Here is a 17,333-nt window from a genome sequence, read left to right as displayed (position 1 = left end):
AGTCTCCAGAGTCTGATTCCTCAGTATGGGGAAATTCTCTCCTTCTCCTATCCCACAGGAGATTTTTTGGAAGCTCAAATGCCTCTAGATTTTCTCTAGCCTTTGTAATACCCCACAAAACCACAGTAATATTGAACTAAAATGAAAACAAACACAGGTAGGAGGTCTCTGCCAAAGATCTCTCTCTTCCAGAGAATAGCTGGGGATTTGGGTGGGTTCCCCTCCCCATAACTTACACAATTCCAGGCACACAACGTGTCCGTCACTGTTGTTCTCAACCAGAATAAGTTCCGTCACCTGTTAGCAACCCAAAAGGGGCTTTACAAGGCCGCGGGGAGGAGTGAGTGCTCATCTCCTATAAATTTTCCGTGGAAATTAGAAGGCTTTGAAAAACTTTGCCTGGGGGCAAATCAGAGCTCTCACCCACCTCGATGAAACCTCCTGGCTACTGTGCTGGGAGGTGGTTCTGCGGTGCCACAGCGGTTTCCACAGCCGGGCACACGGAGGGAAACCACCCTGCAGGCTGGAGTCGCTGCTGGTGGAATTTTACAGTTGGCTCTGTAATTTTCCAGCTCCTCGTGTTCCAGCGCTGAGAGGTACGAGAATACCAGCCTTGTGCGGCGGCTGCCACAGCTCCTGCCACTGCTGCTGCCAGTGATGGACTTATCCTTTGGAAAGCCCCCCTTAGTTACGCTACTGACTACTTCTTCCAGCTGCCGGCAGATGACACCTTTTCACGGTGCCGTGTTAGTGTCCTGGTTTCAGTCAGGATAGAGGATTTGCTGGGTCCCGAGGGAGGGAGGGAAATTGAATTGTTTCGGGGGCACTGCTTTAGAAAAGGGCTTGGTCGGACTCACGCAGGAGTGTGCGCTGCTCACACCTTCACCTGAAACTGCAGGGGCCAGGGAGGAAGAAGAGAAAGCAATCGGGAAGAAGAGTCAGGGAGAGACAGGCAGGTGAAAGATGCTGGAAAAGGGGGAGAGGAGGAAAGGACGAGCAGAAGGTTTTAGGCGGGCGGTATCTTTCTCCTGAGCATAAAGCTGCATGGAGTATTTCTGTGCTCGCAGTCCGTTTCCCCTATTAAGCAACACACCTCTCTGAATGAGCAAGTCCAGTCAGGACCATTCCTGCCTTACGCTCAAAGGAAGGCAAAGTCACACTATAAAAACTGTTTCCCTTTGGAAAGATTAGCAAATCAGACCGGGGAGGGGAGGCAGACGAATCCCAGACTCAGAAAAGCTGTTCAAAGCATCTAAGGATCCTGCTCTTCCCTTGTCTGCCTCCGAGTTGACACCAGGAAACTAATCCCAGCTTTCATTCACCCCGTCTCTGCCAGTTGCTGCCTTTAGAGTGCTTGCCAGGACGGCGGGAGAATTGCAAAGCCCGGTGCTATGCGACTTTCGGGGTTTGTTGCGTATGACTGACAGAAATTTTTGCAACTCGAGAAAAAAGCCTGGCAACAGCGGCGGCTGTTTCGCAACGCATCTTCAGCTCGCCACGCCGAGGACGGCGGGATCCTCACCGATGCAGCCAGCGGCTAATTAACCGCTCGCTCCTCGGGGCCGGCTTCTTCATCTCCCCTGGCCGGGGCTTTGTCAAATCCCTGGCAGAAGGCGCTCTGTCCCCGTAGCGATGCTTCCCGAGGCGGAGGGGAGCTCGCAGGGCAGCTGGCAGGGCAGCAAGGGGAAAGCGGCGAGGCGTACCTGCTGCCTCGCAGGCCGCTGCCGGCTCCCGACGCGCGCCATCGCCTCCTGACTCACATCCTGCTGCTCCTCGCGGCGGCTTCCAGGAACACGCTGTATCATACTGGGATTTGGCCCCGCGGCCCCGCTTGGCTCGGAGGCAGCGGTGTCTGACCTGCAGTGACACGCCGGGAGCCGTCTCCCTCGGCCCCGCGAGTGAACGCAGAGCGGAAGGTGTGCGGGAGCCAGCCCCATCACCGGCGGGCGGGTTGCCCTTGCGGCTCGCAGGTGCAGCGGGACCTGCTAGCCGGTTTGAAGGGGAAGCGTGAAGCTTGTGACCGGGCTACAAGGCATGAGTTATTATGCTCGAAACACGCAGCCACCTTCTCGACAGCCCGCTGTGGCTCATTGCATTCATCACACAGCGCAGGTGAGGGGATAGGAGCGAACGCCTTGACTGCCATCCCACGCCACGCCGTGATCCCACTGCCCCGGCCCCATTTACACCCCGGGGTGCTGTCCCCCACCTCTGCCCCCATCCCACCCCCCAGGTCCAGCCGGTGCCGCGCCGCCCCCTGCCGGTGCCTTCATCACCCCGGGAGAGATGCTTCCCCGCGCCCCGACGCCGGTTTCGTTCACCGACCGAGCGTTATGCAACGTTTGTAGAGCTTAATTGCGGGTTTAATTTTTTTTTTCCCCCTCTTTTTTTTTTTTTTTTTTTTCAAACGAGCCGAGCGCAACCTTCTCGTGGCAATAAAACATGACGAGGCTTGAAGGATGGTTCAGTGCTTTCTGCTTAATAGCTTGTTAGGCATGAGGCTAGAGGCCGAGAGCTAGTGACTAGGCAGCAAGGTGTGAATTATTGCACCATAATTCTCGCCCTGGAGTGGTTTATTGCAATTAATAACTGTTTTCATGTTTTTAAATACATTTTCTCACACCATAAAAAGCAGAAATGGAAAGTACTTGCTAATGGGAGAAATACCGGGAGAATTGGGCACAGCTCACCGACTTCCTTGGGTTCGTGCTATTTTGATCTGCTTTTAAATGATTTTGGAGCCCCGCTTGGCTTTAACACCGCGTGGGCCCAAAGCCCTGTTATTTCCCTTTGTTGAGGCAGCTCTCCCTGCAAATCTCTTCACAGATATTCGGAGCTGGGAAGCAACTCCCGTTTATTTTCAGGGCATTTTCACCCAATTCACTTCAGCCACGCAGATCCATACATTTGGTTCCCTGTGGCAGGCTACTAATTTCTGAGAAGTGCACTTCTTTGTTTTGAAAGCAGAAAACAGAAGAGAGCAATACTTTCAGAAAGGGTTAGTTGTCTTTTGTGTGTGTGTGTGTGTGAGTAGCCTAATCCTGCGGCAAATTTGAATCTGTTCCAGTTTAATTTAGGGTAAGCTGAAAGCTGAAGAAAAGCAGATATCACAAAAAATACAATATTCTTTGAGACCCCTACTCCAGATCCTACTGAAGCTGTTGGAAATGCAGACCTCGCCCTGACTGGGAGCCGAATCTGCCTCTCAATAGTGAAATGCTGCCATAAAAATGCTACTCTGCAGTGATTCTTTTCTCCACTTGTTATTAAACAACTGTGACGGTGATGCCTGGGGTCAGCCAGCATAACCTGCTTTCATGTGTGTATGTAACATAATATGCTATATTAACATCCCTGAATAGATTGCAACTTAACCAACCCAATGTCAAAAAAAAAGCTGATCTTCAGTATCTAATAGCAGATACAGGGACTGGGAATACAGGTAACAAGATGTAAAATTGATCGGTAGTTAGAACTTTCACTTAAGAAAGACTTAATGGGATTGTGAGATTAATAATGGGGGGTTCTCTGGCTGGCTGTCACTGTTTCAAATACCCCAGAGGTTGGTAATGATAGCAAATGGATGAGGCGGGTCAGATACCCTGGTAGGCTCTTTCCGGATGTTAGTAGACGTGTATTTGGTCCATTATCCAGTTTCCAGTCGGGACACAGCATGAGGCTAATTCTAGTCGCACCAGAAGAGAAGAGATTGTATTTCATTTTAGTCCTGTCGGTGCTTAGTAAAGCTGTGACAAGGTCTTGCTTCCCTTTCTGCTACTGCAGCTGCTGCTGCAGCATTTCCTGCATCTTCTTCCCCTCGTTTGTATGCTTATTGCACCGGGGGCTGTTTTATGGAGCGGGATGGAGTTTTATGGAGTTTATCCTGTGGACGCTGGGCAAGGTACGAGACAAGCCCGTAGCCTCTGTCCTGAAGAGCCAGCGATGTAAGAAACAAGAGAAAAGTGGCAGACAGCTGCCCTGCCAGGCAATGGAAGTCTGCGACAGGAGAAAACAGACAGCATGTTCTCTCCTTTCAGTCTGAAAAACAAGGATGGGCGGCAGCACCACCTTCGCAGCTATACAGGTCCCTCTGGAGGCAGTGACTTTTCCCCTCTTCCCTTCAGTGCTAGGAGCTGAGGACCTGAGAGCAAGTGATAAAATATTTCCAGTCAAAGGCGCTCGGCTGCAAAATAAACAAGAACAAATACTGGGGACGTGGCCAACTTTAGGATGTGCTCCACAACTCTCCTTGTTCAAAAATAAAGCTTCCCTGCAACCACAAAACAAGCAGAACGGGAGCAACGTGGAGTTTCCTCCCTCCTGAAAAGGCAAAGAAGCAGAGAGGCCGTGGCCCCGACTGGAACTTCCTTCTGCAGCGGCAGCGTTGGACAAAGCCCTTGAGAGAGCGGTGGCGGAGAGGAGCCTCTGGCTCCTGCGGCGTCAGCCTTGGCGAGACACGCCAAGGACTCCCCGGACTGGAAGACAAAACTATGGAGCCTCCAGCCCGGGCCTGGGGACCTCCAGCACACGTATCGCAGCCCCAGCACTCGGCTGAATTGCTGAACTGGGATCAGTGGGACTGGGTGCTGAAATAAGGCAGGCACGATTTAATTAACCCCATTTTGGATCCGAAGCACGCGGTGTCGTAGCATTACAAAGCTTACTCTGCTGAAGGTTTGTGGTATTTATCCTAATGCTTCCCCTGGAGATTGAATTCCCTTGTCTGTTTCCCCGTCACCTTTAATAATCACTGTCCATACATTAACAGCGAGATGGTGTTACAGTTCAGAATGCGGCAGGCTTTGTGCCTATGTCTTTTTGTTTGTTGCTACTAAAGCCCATTTAATCCAATTGGATGTTGCTTTTAAAACATGAGTCAACTGAATTTATTTTTAAGGAAGTCTGCCTAAAAAAAAATAAATAAATAAATATTGATAATATCTGATTTTGAATATGTTAGCAGAAAAATCTTTAGGAGACTTAAGTTTACTCTGCAAATGCCTTTACTAGTTATTTTTGAAAGGCTTGGAGTTTTGTATAAATCTTCCTTTCTAAAGAGAGGAAACAAACAAAATGTAAAACTCATCTCCATAAAGCACAACAAAATAATAATTTCCAGATGGGCTTTCTGATGGAAGATCAAAGTCCTTCATCTCAGACTTGGGAAATTTCCCTTCCATGCTGGTATCAGTTTTATCTGAATGCAGTCCATCCAACATTTGCTTCTTTCAAAAAGGCAATTAGCTAGATGAAGCTGCAGGAGACTGCTCTTAGTGCTGAAGAAAATGGAAAAAGATTTTGCTAGAAACAGTAAAAAATGTTGTGGGTAGGGAAGGGGGGTGGATTGTTTCTCACTTTGAGTTGTACAAAAACTAGACATTTCTATACACTCAAAAATGCCAGTTTCGTATGCAAATATTAAATAAGCAAAATAGAGTTATTTCTACATTGGTGTGACTGGTTTGGACAAACTCCCTGCTATGCATCTTTGATTTCAAACGTCTTGGGGCTAGAAAATAATAGGCTAGTGTTTTTCCCTATTTAAGTAAATGTTTTACGCATCTATGCGGTTTGGGATTTTGCTTCCAAGCACCAGAAACTTCTCCTAAAAGCCTGTACTTGCAGAGCTTCTGCGTTTTCAGCTTAGCAGTTCCAGTTTGTGCCAGGGTTTCTGTTCCCCAAGTTCAGCCACTGCTAGTAGATGCACCCCTCCCTCTGAATTGTATTTCTTCATTTTATGCATAATGCATGTGAAATAGATGTACAAAATGCCTCTTTCTTCATTAAGGCTGGGATTTTCAAAAGATGGGGGAAGACAAAATCCCCAGTCCTAGCCATCCAATTCGGAATCTGCCTTCTGGAGGGGATTAGTCTCACTCCCCTTCTCTGTCTCTCCGTCTCTCCCACACAGACACATTTTCATCTTGTTTTTCTCTCTCTGCGTACACGCTTGCACAGAAGCACTCACAGTTCGGTATTTTTGTCTTCATGGTGCCATGCAAGACATGCTTTTTTGGCAAAAAGGGCTGTGAACGCACAGCCTGAAATACTAATGCATCCCAGAAATGAGTAGTCTTTCACCTCGGAAAGCTTAATCTCAGCTTTCCCTGACCGGTTTTCGCTGCCTACCGACAATGGGAGAAAGCAAAAAGCTTCACAAGAAAAAAAAATCAACCACTCAAAACTCCCAGATGCAGAAATAGTGTTTTAGAAAGCAATTCATCTGTCAGGGGATTATGGATCTGAAATGTAATTACGTTGGCATTTAAGTTTCCACGTCCACCACGCCGTTTGGTTCGCATACTGGACTGCAAAGTGTTACCCTTCAAAACAGCCTATAGGTCTCTTTCTCATTGCAGACACGAGGCAAGTACAGCCGTCTCCGCCGTGGTCCTACGACCAGTCCTACCAGTACCTGGGCTCCATCGCTACCCCCTCGGTGCACCCCGCCACGCCGATATCACCCGGCAGGGCCAGCGGCATGACGTCCCTCACCGCAGAGCTTTCCAGCCGCCTCTCTGGTAAGCGCCTCAAAGTCAGTGCCCTGCTCCGGGTCCTGCTGAAGCCCCTGGCTGATGCCCAAGCAAAACAGGTGCTGCGTCCTCGTCTGCTGCCACAGCTTTTCCCCTGTGCCATTGAAGCTTGTGCTGGGCCCTCTGTAGCGAGCCTTCCCTAATGGTTTTCTGGGATTTGTGCAAAGAGCGAGGGAGTATGGTTTGGGGCCCAGCATATCGTTGTTGAAAGAGAAAAGAACAGGAGAAAGTAGCACTTTGAAGATGTCTGGAACTATTAAAATCATTTAGATAGCCGGGGAGCTATCGTATCTGCCAAGAAATGAATGCCACAGATACTTCAGTTCTGTTTCCTCCCCTCACTCTAAATTCAGACCAGAGTACAGCAGATTATGGGTGGACACGCTGCATGCAGGATAGTATTTTTTGACATTTTAAGTGTTGCGCTGTACTGTCTTGTTACATCTTTCTCAAATTGTACTACCGAGCTTTACAAGCCAACATAAAAATATAGCGTGGAAGTGAAAGCTACCCCCGTGGCTTGCACCATACTCAGCTGACCATATGCTGACTCTAACCCCACATATTGAACCAATATGTGTGTGTTCAATAGCAGGAATTTTCCTAAAATGAATGAGAGCCATATAATCCAAATTTGCACATGGCTTTTTCAAAAATATCTTATTTGGCCGCACATATTGCTCTCATTTGAATAATTAGGGCTTCTTCTAAGATCAGAGGGAACCACTTAAATGTGCTCCAGCCTGTCCTGTTGTTGTCATTATAAAACCTGCTTTGGAAGAGTCAAATGGATGATGCCCACCAAAAGAACACTATTTGTTAGTGCTGGGTGCTAATTACATTACAGAGCTACCCAAAAAAAAGCAGGAACCCTTTCTTGGGGGGGGGGGGGGGGGAAGAAAATTTATTGTTTAAAAAAAAAGTCCATAAATATCCACATTTTTCACTGAAGCACTTTTTTTTTTTTTAATGAAGACTTCTTTTTAATTTTCCCCCAGCTCTTTCTGTACATGGAGGCTCATCTCTACAAATCTTGGTTTTTTTTTATAATGCTTCTGAAATATTACCTCTACATTAAATGGCATTCATTACTTCCAGAAAAATATTTCAATGCTTTCTCCCCAACCCCATTACTGTCACACATACGTGCTGCCTATTTAAATTCCGCATTGTCAAACAGACAACAAGTCTGAGGGATTTTAGGTCCTACCATCTAAAGACATGGTGCCTCAAAAGAAAAAAGAAGGCTATGGGACATACTTGAAACACCTTGACATTAAGTTTTGTTATTCTGCTGTTTGCCAAACGGGGCAGAAGAAACCCACGTCTGACAAGTGATGTGTCTAGGCAGTTTCAAGAAGTTTGATTTCTTTCTCAGGAATGAGGTGTGGAAGCACCATTTAAAATCTGGCAGGTTGTCAGATGTCACCTTCAACCTCAGCTATCCTTAACCTCCCGCCATCCCACACCATAGCATATCTTGCTGTGTTAAATCTAAATGTGCTTGGGTTTGGGGGAAGAAAGTGTCTTCAGGGGTCCCACTGATCTTCTAGAAAAAAAAATAAATACGGAAGGCAAACTCAAAAAGGAAGCATACAGCATGCGTCAGAGCTTTTCTAAGAAATTTGTAGAAATTCATCAGTGTGTTGGCTGCGCGGCTGATGAGCTTTCAGAGCTTGGCGCTGGAGTGTGTCTGCTCTAGCTTTAAAACCAGTCAGAGCCAAGAGCTTTGTTTTCTCTCTGCTTCTTCTCATGAGTATTTCCTTCAGCGCATGGCTCCTGCCGACTCCACGCCTTGTCTGACAGGAGAAGTTGTCTTCTGGAAAGACTTTTTTCTTAATTATTATTGTTATTTTAATCATGCATTGCTGCCAACTCTAGGGACTGACACCTTCCATTAATCTGAGTCATGATGAAGATCCTTTCTAAAGAGGCTATTATCTGCTCTTCTTGTTTAATCCTTGCACACCAGGGAAGGAGATGGTGGGACTGGGCATCCTTTCACTGATGTCAGACAAAGCGGAGCAGAATTTGTCCATCCTATAAAACTTCTGCTTAGCAGGATGAGGAAGGTTTCTAGCACAAATGAAAGGGGGAAAAAAAAAGTCCAACTCCGAAATATATAATTCTGCTTTAAAAATGCATTGCTTTTTTATATCCTCATTAGAGCCAAGATTTTCAGAAGTTAGTAACAACTGTGTAGACGTTATATGAAGACCCAGATTCAAAGACCTTAAATGAACCTGATTTTTCTTGACTTTGGTAGTGTCGAGAGTCAATGTGGAACTGTGTTCCTAAGTGCTAACAGCTGGGCTAAGCCTGTGTGTGTAGACCTTGCCTGTGTATATTTGTGTACCCGGAGGACAATGTGTGCTCCAGGGAGCTTCCCGTTTGAGTCAGCAAATAAAACTGGGAGCAAGGAGAGACTATGCAGAAGCCGGACAATTTGTATTTAGGTCCCATCAGTGTCCCTGGTGACTCATGTGATTCTGAGCAAGACAGATCTGCATCCCCATTCCCCACCCAGCCGCTGAGGATGAGGACACTGGATCTGTAAACAATTGTATGTGCTGTACGGTCTTTTAAGAGCAAGCGCATACACATACAAAACAAGGTGAGAGCTTGGCACTCCTCTTTAATTGCTGCTTTACTGAAATTAATCCAAAACATCCAGATCTGCAAGCACTACAGTGACTGTGTTAGAGATGAGGTGAGGGACAGCTCTGTTCTTTCCCCAGCAGCACTGCTTTGGCTAGCTGTAGAACAGGGTTCAGATGTTGGTTATCGCCGTGAAAAGGTGAACTTCTGCTCCGCCAGCTTAACAGCTCTCTGCCTTCCTTCCCTGCGATCCAGGTGCTTCCGATTTGACGGCATTCAGTGACCCCAGGGTGGGGATCGACCGCTCCTTCTCCGCGCTCCCTTCCATTTCTGATCCTCGGATGCACTACCCGGGAGCGTTCACCTACACGCCGACGCCCGTCAGTTCGGGGATAGGAATCGGTATGTCTGCCATGTCCACGGCCACGAGATACCACACTTATCTCCCGCCTCCGTACCCCGGCTCCTCTCAGGCCCAAGGCAGCCCGTTCCAGACCAGCTCACCCTCGTACCACCTCTACTACGGAACCTCGGCTGGGTCCTATCAGTTCTCCATGATCTCAGGGGGAGACCGGTCCCCCCCACGCATCCACCCTCCTTGCACCAATGCTTCCACGGGATCAACACTCCTCAACCCCAACCTTCCCAACCAAAGCGATGTGGTTGAGGCAGAAGGGAGCCACAGCAACTCCCCGACTAACATGGGCACCACAGCAAGGCTAGAGGAAGCGGTGTGGCGACCATACTGAATGCATTTTAAGTAGTCATGGGCCAGGACTAACGTGCTTTCGATTTACCAATGCCCGTAGGTATCCCATAAACACCTGTCTTGCTTGTGGGCCCTGCCATGTTCATACATCACTTCCAGAAGCAAACTCTCCAGAAGTCAGCGCTCCCAGGAGCGGTGGCGTGTGTTGGCCAGCCAGCTGTGGGGCTGGAGAAGCAGTGTCACGCCAACAAGGTACCCTCTCGGGGGGCTGAGCTTCTGGAAAGGAGGACGTTCAGGTTGGTGGCCTGTAGGTAGTGAGGGTGGGTAGGAAGATACCCAGTTTGTTTCCAGGCCCGTGGCTTTCAAACATGCCCGGGCTTGAAGGTCTCCACAGCCCTAAAGAGTTTCAGTTCACTTCTATTTTTAAGACTTAAGACCTAAAAGAATCTTAGTGAGTTTACTGCATCTTACGGACATATTAACTATAAGGAAGTATAGGAAGATTCCCAGAGGGAAACTGTGAACGCTTCTGTTTTAGCAATGCTGTGAATGAGAGGTTTTATATGTTGGACTTCATCCTTTCTTTTTTTTTTTTTTTTTAACCATGTTGTATATTCCAAAGAATATGGAATTTTTTATTGCTGTTTTTTTGTTTTGTTTTATTTTGGGTTCTTTTGTTGTTTTTGTTTTTGTTTTTTTTTTGGATGCAACTCATCCTGCTTTGCATCTAATTTGTTTTATTTCTCTTGGCACCTTATAAATTGCAAAAAAAAAAAAAAGATTTTACTTTTTTTTGTTGTTTTAATCATGCTTGCTTCTTTCTTGCTTTGTCAACTGAAAGAATCAGCCCTTTTTCAATAAGTTAATTTAACTTTTTTCTCTTGGACTTTTTTTTTTTTTAATACAACGGCTACAGCCTTGGGTCATTTTCAACTACTGTACTACTTTGATGAATTCATTGATATTTATGCTTGATATTTAGACTTTTCTTATTTGTTGATACTATTATTATTTAAATATGCCTATATTAAAAAAAAAATCAGCAATTGCCTTTTTTGGTAGCAGCCAAAGTCAAATTTATCACATTGAAAAAGGCTGGAAAAACGATGGGTAAAGTGACCTCCTAATTACCTAGAAATATTGTTTACAATTCTCCCTTTCATTTTACTCAGCTAACTGGGCTCTGAGCCTCAGAGGTGTGTAGATGCCCTGTTCTCACTGAAACGACTGATGCACCAGAAGCCCCGTGAAGGCACTGTGCCTCCCCACCCAGAGGAGTCATCTCTCCCCACCCTTTCCTCACTTTTCCTTCGTCACCAGTGGTGATGCTCAGGATCAGTAATCAGGAGGTACATATACCATAAGGCAGACTCTATATTCTCTCAATTAAATACATCCTCATATGGTCCCACTCTGCTGCTGGGCTTCTCTGGGCTTCCTAAGAACTCCAGTAGAGGCCTTATACATAGTCTTTCAAATCAAAAGGCAACACACGGTTAGCATGGCAAGGGTGAAGTCCTGGCTCTGCTAGAATCAACGTGAGACTTGCTCCTGGCTCAGTGGAGCCAAGATTTCTGTGCAGTACAAGAGCCATGTTCCAGCCTACTGGAAAATAGATCAAGTCATGCATCGCAAAATAGCTCGGACTGAACAGGGTTGTCAAGCTCATCTGGAAAGCAGGCCAGCGAAGAAGGGGCCTTAACGGTTCCTCTGCCACCAAATTCTGAGGGAAGAGGAAGGAGATTTAAAACTGGTGCACAAACTAGTCTGTCCTGTAGCAAATCTGCAAGCCTTATTCTAACAGCATGTTAATACAGAGTCGTCATCGTTGCCCATCGTTACAGCACAAACATATCAGATGTCACTGTAAAGTTTATGGCACTATTTTATTTGAGGGTTTGGTCTGAATGCAGTTGTTGTACTACTCATTAATTGCAAACTGCTGATGTTGACACGTGTGCGTTCCAAATGATCTGATTATTATTTAATGTACCTCTTAAACGAGTGAAACAATTGCAGGTCAACTCAGAGAGTATTTGAAAGCAGGACTTCAGATCAGTGTTTGATGTTTAAAAAAAAAATTAAAAGGATTCAAATTAAAAAGATCCTTGGCTGCAGGCAGCAAAACAGCTGGACTTATTTAAAACCATTTGTTTTTCAAGTTTTCTTTTTTTTATATATGATTTTGCTTCTTTGTTTAAGACAGATGCAGTAGCACTTTGGTATTGAAAAGTTACAAATTGAAGAATTTACATTGTCAATAAGGTCATTTTTGTGCAGAAAATAGGGAGTGTTTCAAGAGATCTCAGCAAAAGTTCAAAATGGTTCTGTTAAAATACATACATGGCCCTGTGCTTTTAATTTTGCATAATATTATTTATCATCTTCTAGAGTTTGCTCTGAACAAAAAAGGCAGAAAACATCCAAAAAATGATACCAGAACAGTTAAAAATGCATTTTGGAAGTATGGAGACCTTGCTGAATATGGAAATAGAGAGACCCTACCTGTTGTGACATTTTACATAGTTAGAACCTCACCTCTTCAGTAGCCTAAAAAAAAGTCCTTCATCACTAAACAGTAGCTCTGTTGCAGAATTCATCTTACACGTTCTCTGTCGCTGTGCAATTAAAACCATTGCTGACCACAGCTTTCACATCGGCCTTGTGACCGGACCACCCAAGTCCGTAGTGCTGCGAGTGGGAACCCAAAAGTGAGGGTGAGGAACCACAGGGGAGCTGGATGCCTCGGCTCGTAGGGCACGGCTGCGGGTGGCCGGGTGACTTCAGCCTGGAGGCAGGAATGAGGTTGGTGTGGTCAGTGCACTCCCAGGCTGGTCTCTCGCCACAGCCACGACTGCTCTCTGCTATAAAGCCCGTTTCCCATTTTAGCCCTTTGTGTTGTGCTGTCCGCTTCTGAAACCGAAGCATCAGGGATCCAGAAGAACATGGCATCTCTCAGCCGGGAGATCAGGCCTGATACGTAATGTTTCTGATGGCTACGCATCTGCTGTCTTCATGCTTGCCTTAAAGCCAAACTTTAATTTTACACTCCCTGGTGTGAACAGTATGAGAAAGTGCAGAGTTGGCCACCACACTTACCTGTGTCTTTGCTGAAACGTAACCAAAACCTGGGATTTCCCAGCCCTCACTTGTGATAATTGCCAGCAGCTAAACTCCCGAGTCTAACCTCTCTGTGCACGTCAAACACGAAACAAAGCAGTGCCCTCTTCACAGAGGAAAACCTAGGTTTATTATTCCTTTTAATTAGTCTGTTTAATCACTGTGGGCTACAGTGTATTCACACAAGTGCTTATGAGACACCACAGTTTACTCAAATCTCTATTTTTCTAGCCATCCCGTGTCCCACTAAGGACAGCAAAGATCTCCGAGGCTGTAAAAATTCTCTCGTGACATTCCTCTCATGTTTTAACAGCACTTAGCAGGCAGAAAGAGGACAGTTAGGTGAAACACTTCTGCCATTCACGTCTCCAAATTATAATGTATGAGTATATATTTTTATATATATAATATATATATATATTTATATAGTTTTATCATCCCGGTTGCTGAATGGAATCCAAAAAGCACTGCTGTGCTTCCCTTTGCAAGTCACAGTCAGCAGAGTGCCTTAGGCTCCTTCCCCGACCGACACGCAGCTAATGGCAGGTTGTGTGTTCCTCTCACAAGACACAGCCCGTTGTCCAGAGGCAGCCTTATCAAACAACTTCAAAGTAAATACAGGGCCCAGCTCTCAAAATTGTGCCCCTTATTTTGCTCGTAAACAGCCTTTTTGCTCACTTCCAGAGTTCCCGATACGCTTCCAGAGCAATGTCAAGGAGCTTTAGTGCAAAGGGGAGGCAGACGCAAGGAGCATCACCGCTACTAAGGGTTTCATTTGTAGAATTATGCCAAATGAGCTTCTGGAAAGGAGAAAAACAGTTTCCTCCAAATGGCCCACAGTCTTTGTCAGAGTGTTCCGAATTGCCTGCACTCTTGAAACATTCATTACTGCTTTCTGGATGACCTTTTCCATTTGGGTATTTGAAGATTCAGGATAAGTGGATCGTTTTCAATTTGAGCAAAACACTTTCTTGTTTTCCTGCATCACAACATTCTCATATTTTATTTTTGTTAACCTTGCTTGGTCAGTACTGATCACTCGGCATTTTTCTCCTTGTCCTAAGAGGGTTGCATCAACAGAGTTACTTGTATTTATGTATGTAAATAGATTTCTAAAGCTTCATAGCAAAATATTTAGTGCTTGTAATTACTCCGCGTTTTTTTTCATTTTCCTGTGTTTTTAATGAACTTACCTTTGTTTGCTTAAATACTGTAGTGAGACTTATTTCTTTCCAAATTAGTTATTTTAGGCTTCAAGATTAACTACATTTTATTCACTTTTGTAAACAGTTATAGCATGGTCTCTATTCAACACTCTTCACTTTTTTGTGGTAGGGGAGAAATGAATGTGCAAAAATCTGTGGGTTATTTGTGGTATCCTGGGTATGACAATTACACCTTTCTTTCAAACAAAAACTAAACTTTCAGTCTGAGGTGGCAGTATGGCAAGTCTGAGGGGAGGACACAGTGGGAGATGCACTCCTATCAGAATGGCATCAAAGTACATTCGTTCAGCATTTACTGGATCTGTTTACAAACCAGATGCTGCAGCATACTGGAACAGTCACATTTTCCTTTGACACTGTCATGCTGAACATTTCCAGAAGGGGAAACTACCAGGTTCTGGAAGTTTGCTTCTTTGTTTTTGATTGCAGGGGATTTTTCTTCCAGGGGGGCGGGAGGGAGGCTGCTGTTTTTTGGAACCAGATAGGAAAAGAGAATAGAGTAGATTTTTCCCCCACTACAGGAAGTCTCTAGATACCACGTCAGAGTAGACTCTTGCTGTACATAGGGATGGCTGTGTCCAGCGCCACGGGAAAACTCATTACAACTAGCACGCAGAGCAGCTGGACTGCTGCGTTAGTTCTAATGAAGACTTTCTTTCTTTCTTTGTACCACAGTTTCCTCTGTAAATTCAATATCATAATTAGTGTGAATGACAAATAAAATGTTTGACAAGTATGCACATTGGCTTGCTGCGTTCTTTCATCAGGAAGAAAACTGTCAGAGAGAAAGTAACCGTCAGAAAAAGGATATTGACAGTGTAGCATTCACAACATCAAAAACACATTTCCATACTTTTTTTTTTTTCCAATTGATTTCTTTTTTTTTTAACATTAAGTTTTTAACATTAAATGACATTTTTTCTGCTGTGGGGTGACCTGGCCTGCTATCCAATAGGATCATCAAAACAAGACTGAAATGAGACTTTGCATGTACAGAAGCCTGATAATTGAATTACAACTCCATCTTGATCAAATTTGAATAAACTAAGATTTTCTCTAGCTTTTATTCTTCTCCCTCAATCTTTTGCTTCTTGGTTTGGATCCTTCTTGATATTGACGAGTTGAACCTTACTTGAGGAGCACCAGAAGACTTAGTTTGAGGTCATGCTACTTATGCTACTTATAAGATACACTGGTGTTTGTTTGTTTTGTCTTGAAATAAATAATGGAACAGTAGTGTTACATTAGTATGTAGTAAAACATTAATATGGGGGAATCAAGCTTTCAAAATGAGAAAAAAAAAAAAGAGTCAATACTGAAAGCTCAATCTGAAAGCCTCTGTATCTATACATACATATATATATATAATCTTCTAATATTAGCCTGACAGAATATATTGCATTATATAAAGAAGCTTTCAGTAGTATCCTTCTATACAATAATGTATACATACAAGGATTAACTTTCATCTACTACTCTCAGTGAAAAACAAGCTACAAAGCAAACTACTACAGCTATAATTTTTCTGACAACTTGTCAGGTAGCATTCCATCTCTCAAATGATAACTCATATTATCTTTTTAAAATTAGGATCAAGAGACTAAGAGAAAACAGTTTCTGAATTCCAGGTACTTAACTTTCTAACCTCTCTCTAACCTCTTCAGGCTGGGCTCACGCATACCTCTGACACGGTTACTGCTCAATATGACCGCATGACATTTCTTTCTGGCACAATCCCACGTTATCCCAACAGCATTGCACTTACATTTTTGCAAGGGCCTACCACAAAGATTCTTCTCCCTGCCCTCTGAAACCCAAAAGCACTTTAGAGGTGGATGCTCAAGCAGAGCACATTCTAATTTTGTGTCTTACTGGAACACAACAGGAAGGGAAGTTACAAATAGTGACATCAAAACGACAACAACCACCACATCAGGACCCTGGGCAACTCAGCAGCAAGATTCGCCCCCGCCCCTCTGCCCTCTGGGGAGCTGCCCCCGGGCATCCTGGAGGCCAGGAGGCTGGGCCATGCCTTCTGCTGGCAGCTGGGAGAGGCCGGCTCGGCCCCACCTTTGGCTGGTTGAGGGGAGGAAGAGGGAAGGGCAAAAAGGTGAGGAAGACAAAGGCTGGAGGCTGCTGTTTGTGACAGGAGGGGCTGGCGAGGGTGAACCCACAAGGCTGTTGACTTGTTGTTATACCTTACACCCTGACTGACAGCTTTTGATGGCCTTCAATTACAGAGGCCATTGTCACGGGTGTTCTCCCACACTGCTTTGTTTGACTTGTGCAATGAGGAAACATCCCTCCCTGTGGAGTCGGGCCCCAGAGCTGAAGCAGCTTATTACTCTCAGCCTGAAAGGCACTGTACGTCTCAACACAGCTGTCCTGGAAAGACAACACAGGTGTGTTACCTTTGGCTTACGTGGCTTTTTTTTCCCTCTTTTCAGTGGCTTGTCACAAAAGACAACAGGCACGGATTAGTGGCACAGCGCACTGTGCCCAGGAGTTACAGCCCTTTTTCTGAGCAGGCACAGAAACGCCGGGTATTGGTGCAACGTGTGTGGTCACAGAACTGACAGCGAACTCCGCGTTAGCTGCTCCAAGACAGACCTTGTTCACAGCATTCAGAGCTTATAAGCCTATCACCACTGCCACTGCTACGTTACTGGAAGATCTTGCGATGACACTGTGGTTTCCAGACATGACTAAAGCATGACTCAATCCAACGCTGTGAAAGGGCCAAAAATATAATTTAACTGTGGCCCCATATCTTTTTACAACACAGGGCTTTTTACAGGTCTATAAGACGCTTTGGGAGCGTGTCTCAAGTGTTACTTTAGGCGCCCCCCTCTCCCTGGAAGACAGCACCTTTATCACTGTTTCGCTCTGCTGCCGGCTCACATTAACTTTGCCTCCGGGATGCCCTGTGGAGCAGAAGTCCTAACTGAGTAGGCAGCATCTCAGGGAAGGAATGTCCGAATTGCAGCTCATCGCAGCTCTCGCCTGCTGGGGGAGGGAGGCACAGTGTAGATAAAAGCGTGTTTAACCCTGAGGAGAAGGAAAATAAAAGCTCGGAACCTGCAGGTCTTCATTGGAATGTCTAGCTACTGAATTAGGAAGCTTGTTTTCTGGTTTTAAGTTACAGGG

At 45.4% G+C, this 17,333-nt stretch overlaps 1 protein-coding gene across 6 annotated transcripts in view; it reads left to right on the top strand.

Moving 5' to 3' along the window:
• The window catches only part of RUNX1 (RUNX family transcription factor 1), a 174,059-nt gene extending 159,133 nt beyond the window's left edge, over window positions 1–14,926 (top strand). For 3 of the 6 annotated variants that reach the window (XM_083819982.1, XM_083819978.1, XM_083819980.1), the window contains 2 exons: window positions 6,360–6,521; window positions 9,387–14,926. In XM_083819982.1, coding sequence (XP_083676108.1) covers window positions 6,360–6,521; window positions 9,387–9,880 — 656 coding nt within the window. In that variant the 3' untranslated portion in view covers window positions 9,881–14,926. Of the gene's footprint in view, window positions 1–6,341; window positions 6,522–9,386 lie in introns of all 6 variants that reach the window. The other 3 variants (XM_083819979.1, XM_083819983.1, XM_083819981.1) reach the window with 1 other exon arrangement.
• The last annotated feature ends 2,407 nt before the right edge of the window (window positions 14,927–17,333 follow it).

The sequence above is a fragment of the Anser anser genome (genome assembly GCF_964211835.1).
Source record: "Anser anser genome assembly, chromosome: 1".
Taxonomy (NCBI): domain Eukaryota; kingdom Metazoa; phylum Chordata; class Aves; order Anseriformes; family Anatidae; genus Anser; species Anser anser.
The sequence above is the reverse complement of the archived record's forward strand: the minus strand, read 5'-3'. Positions and strand labels throughout refer to the sequence as shown.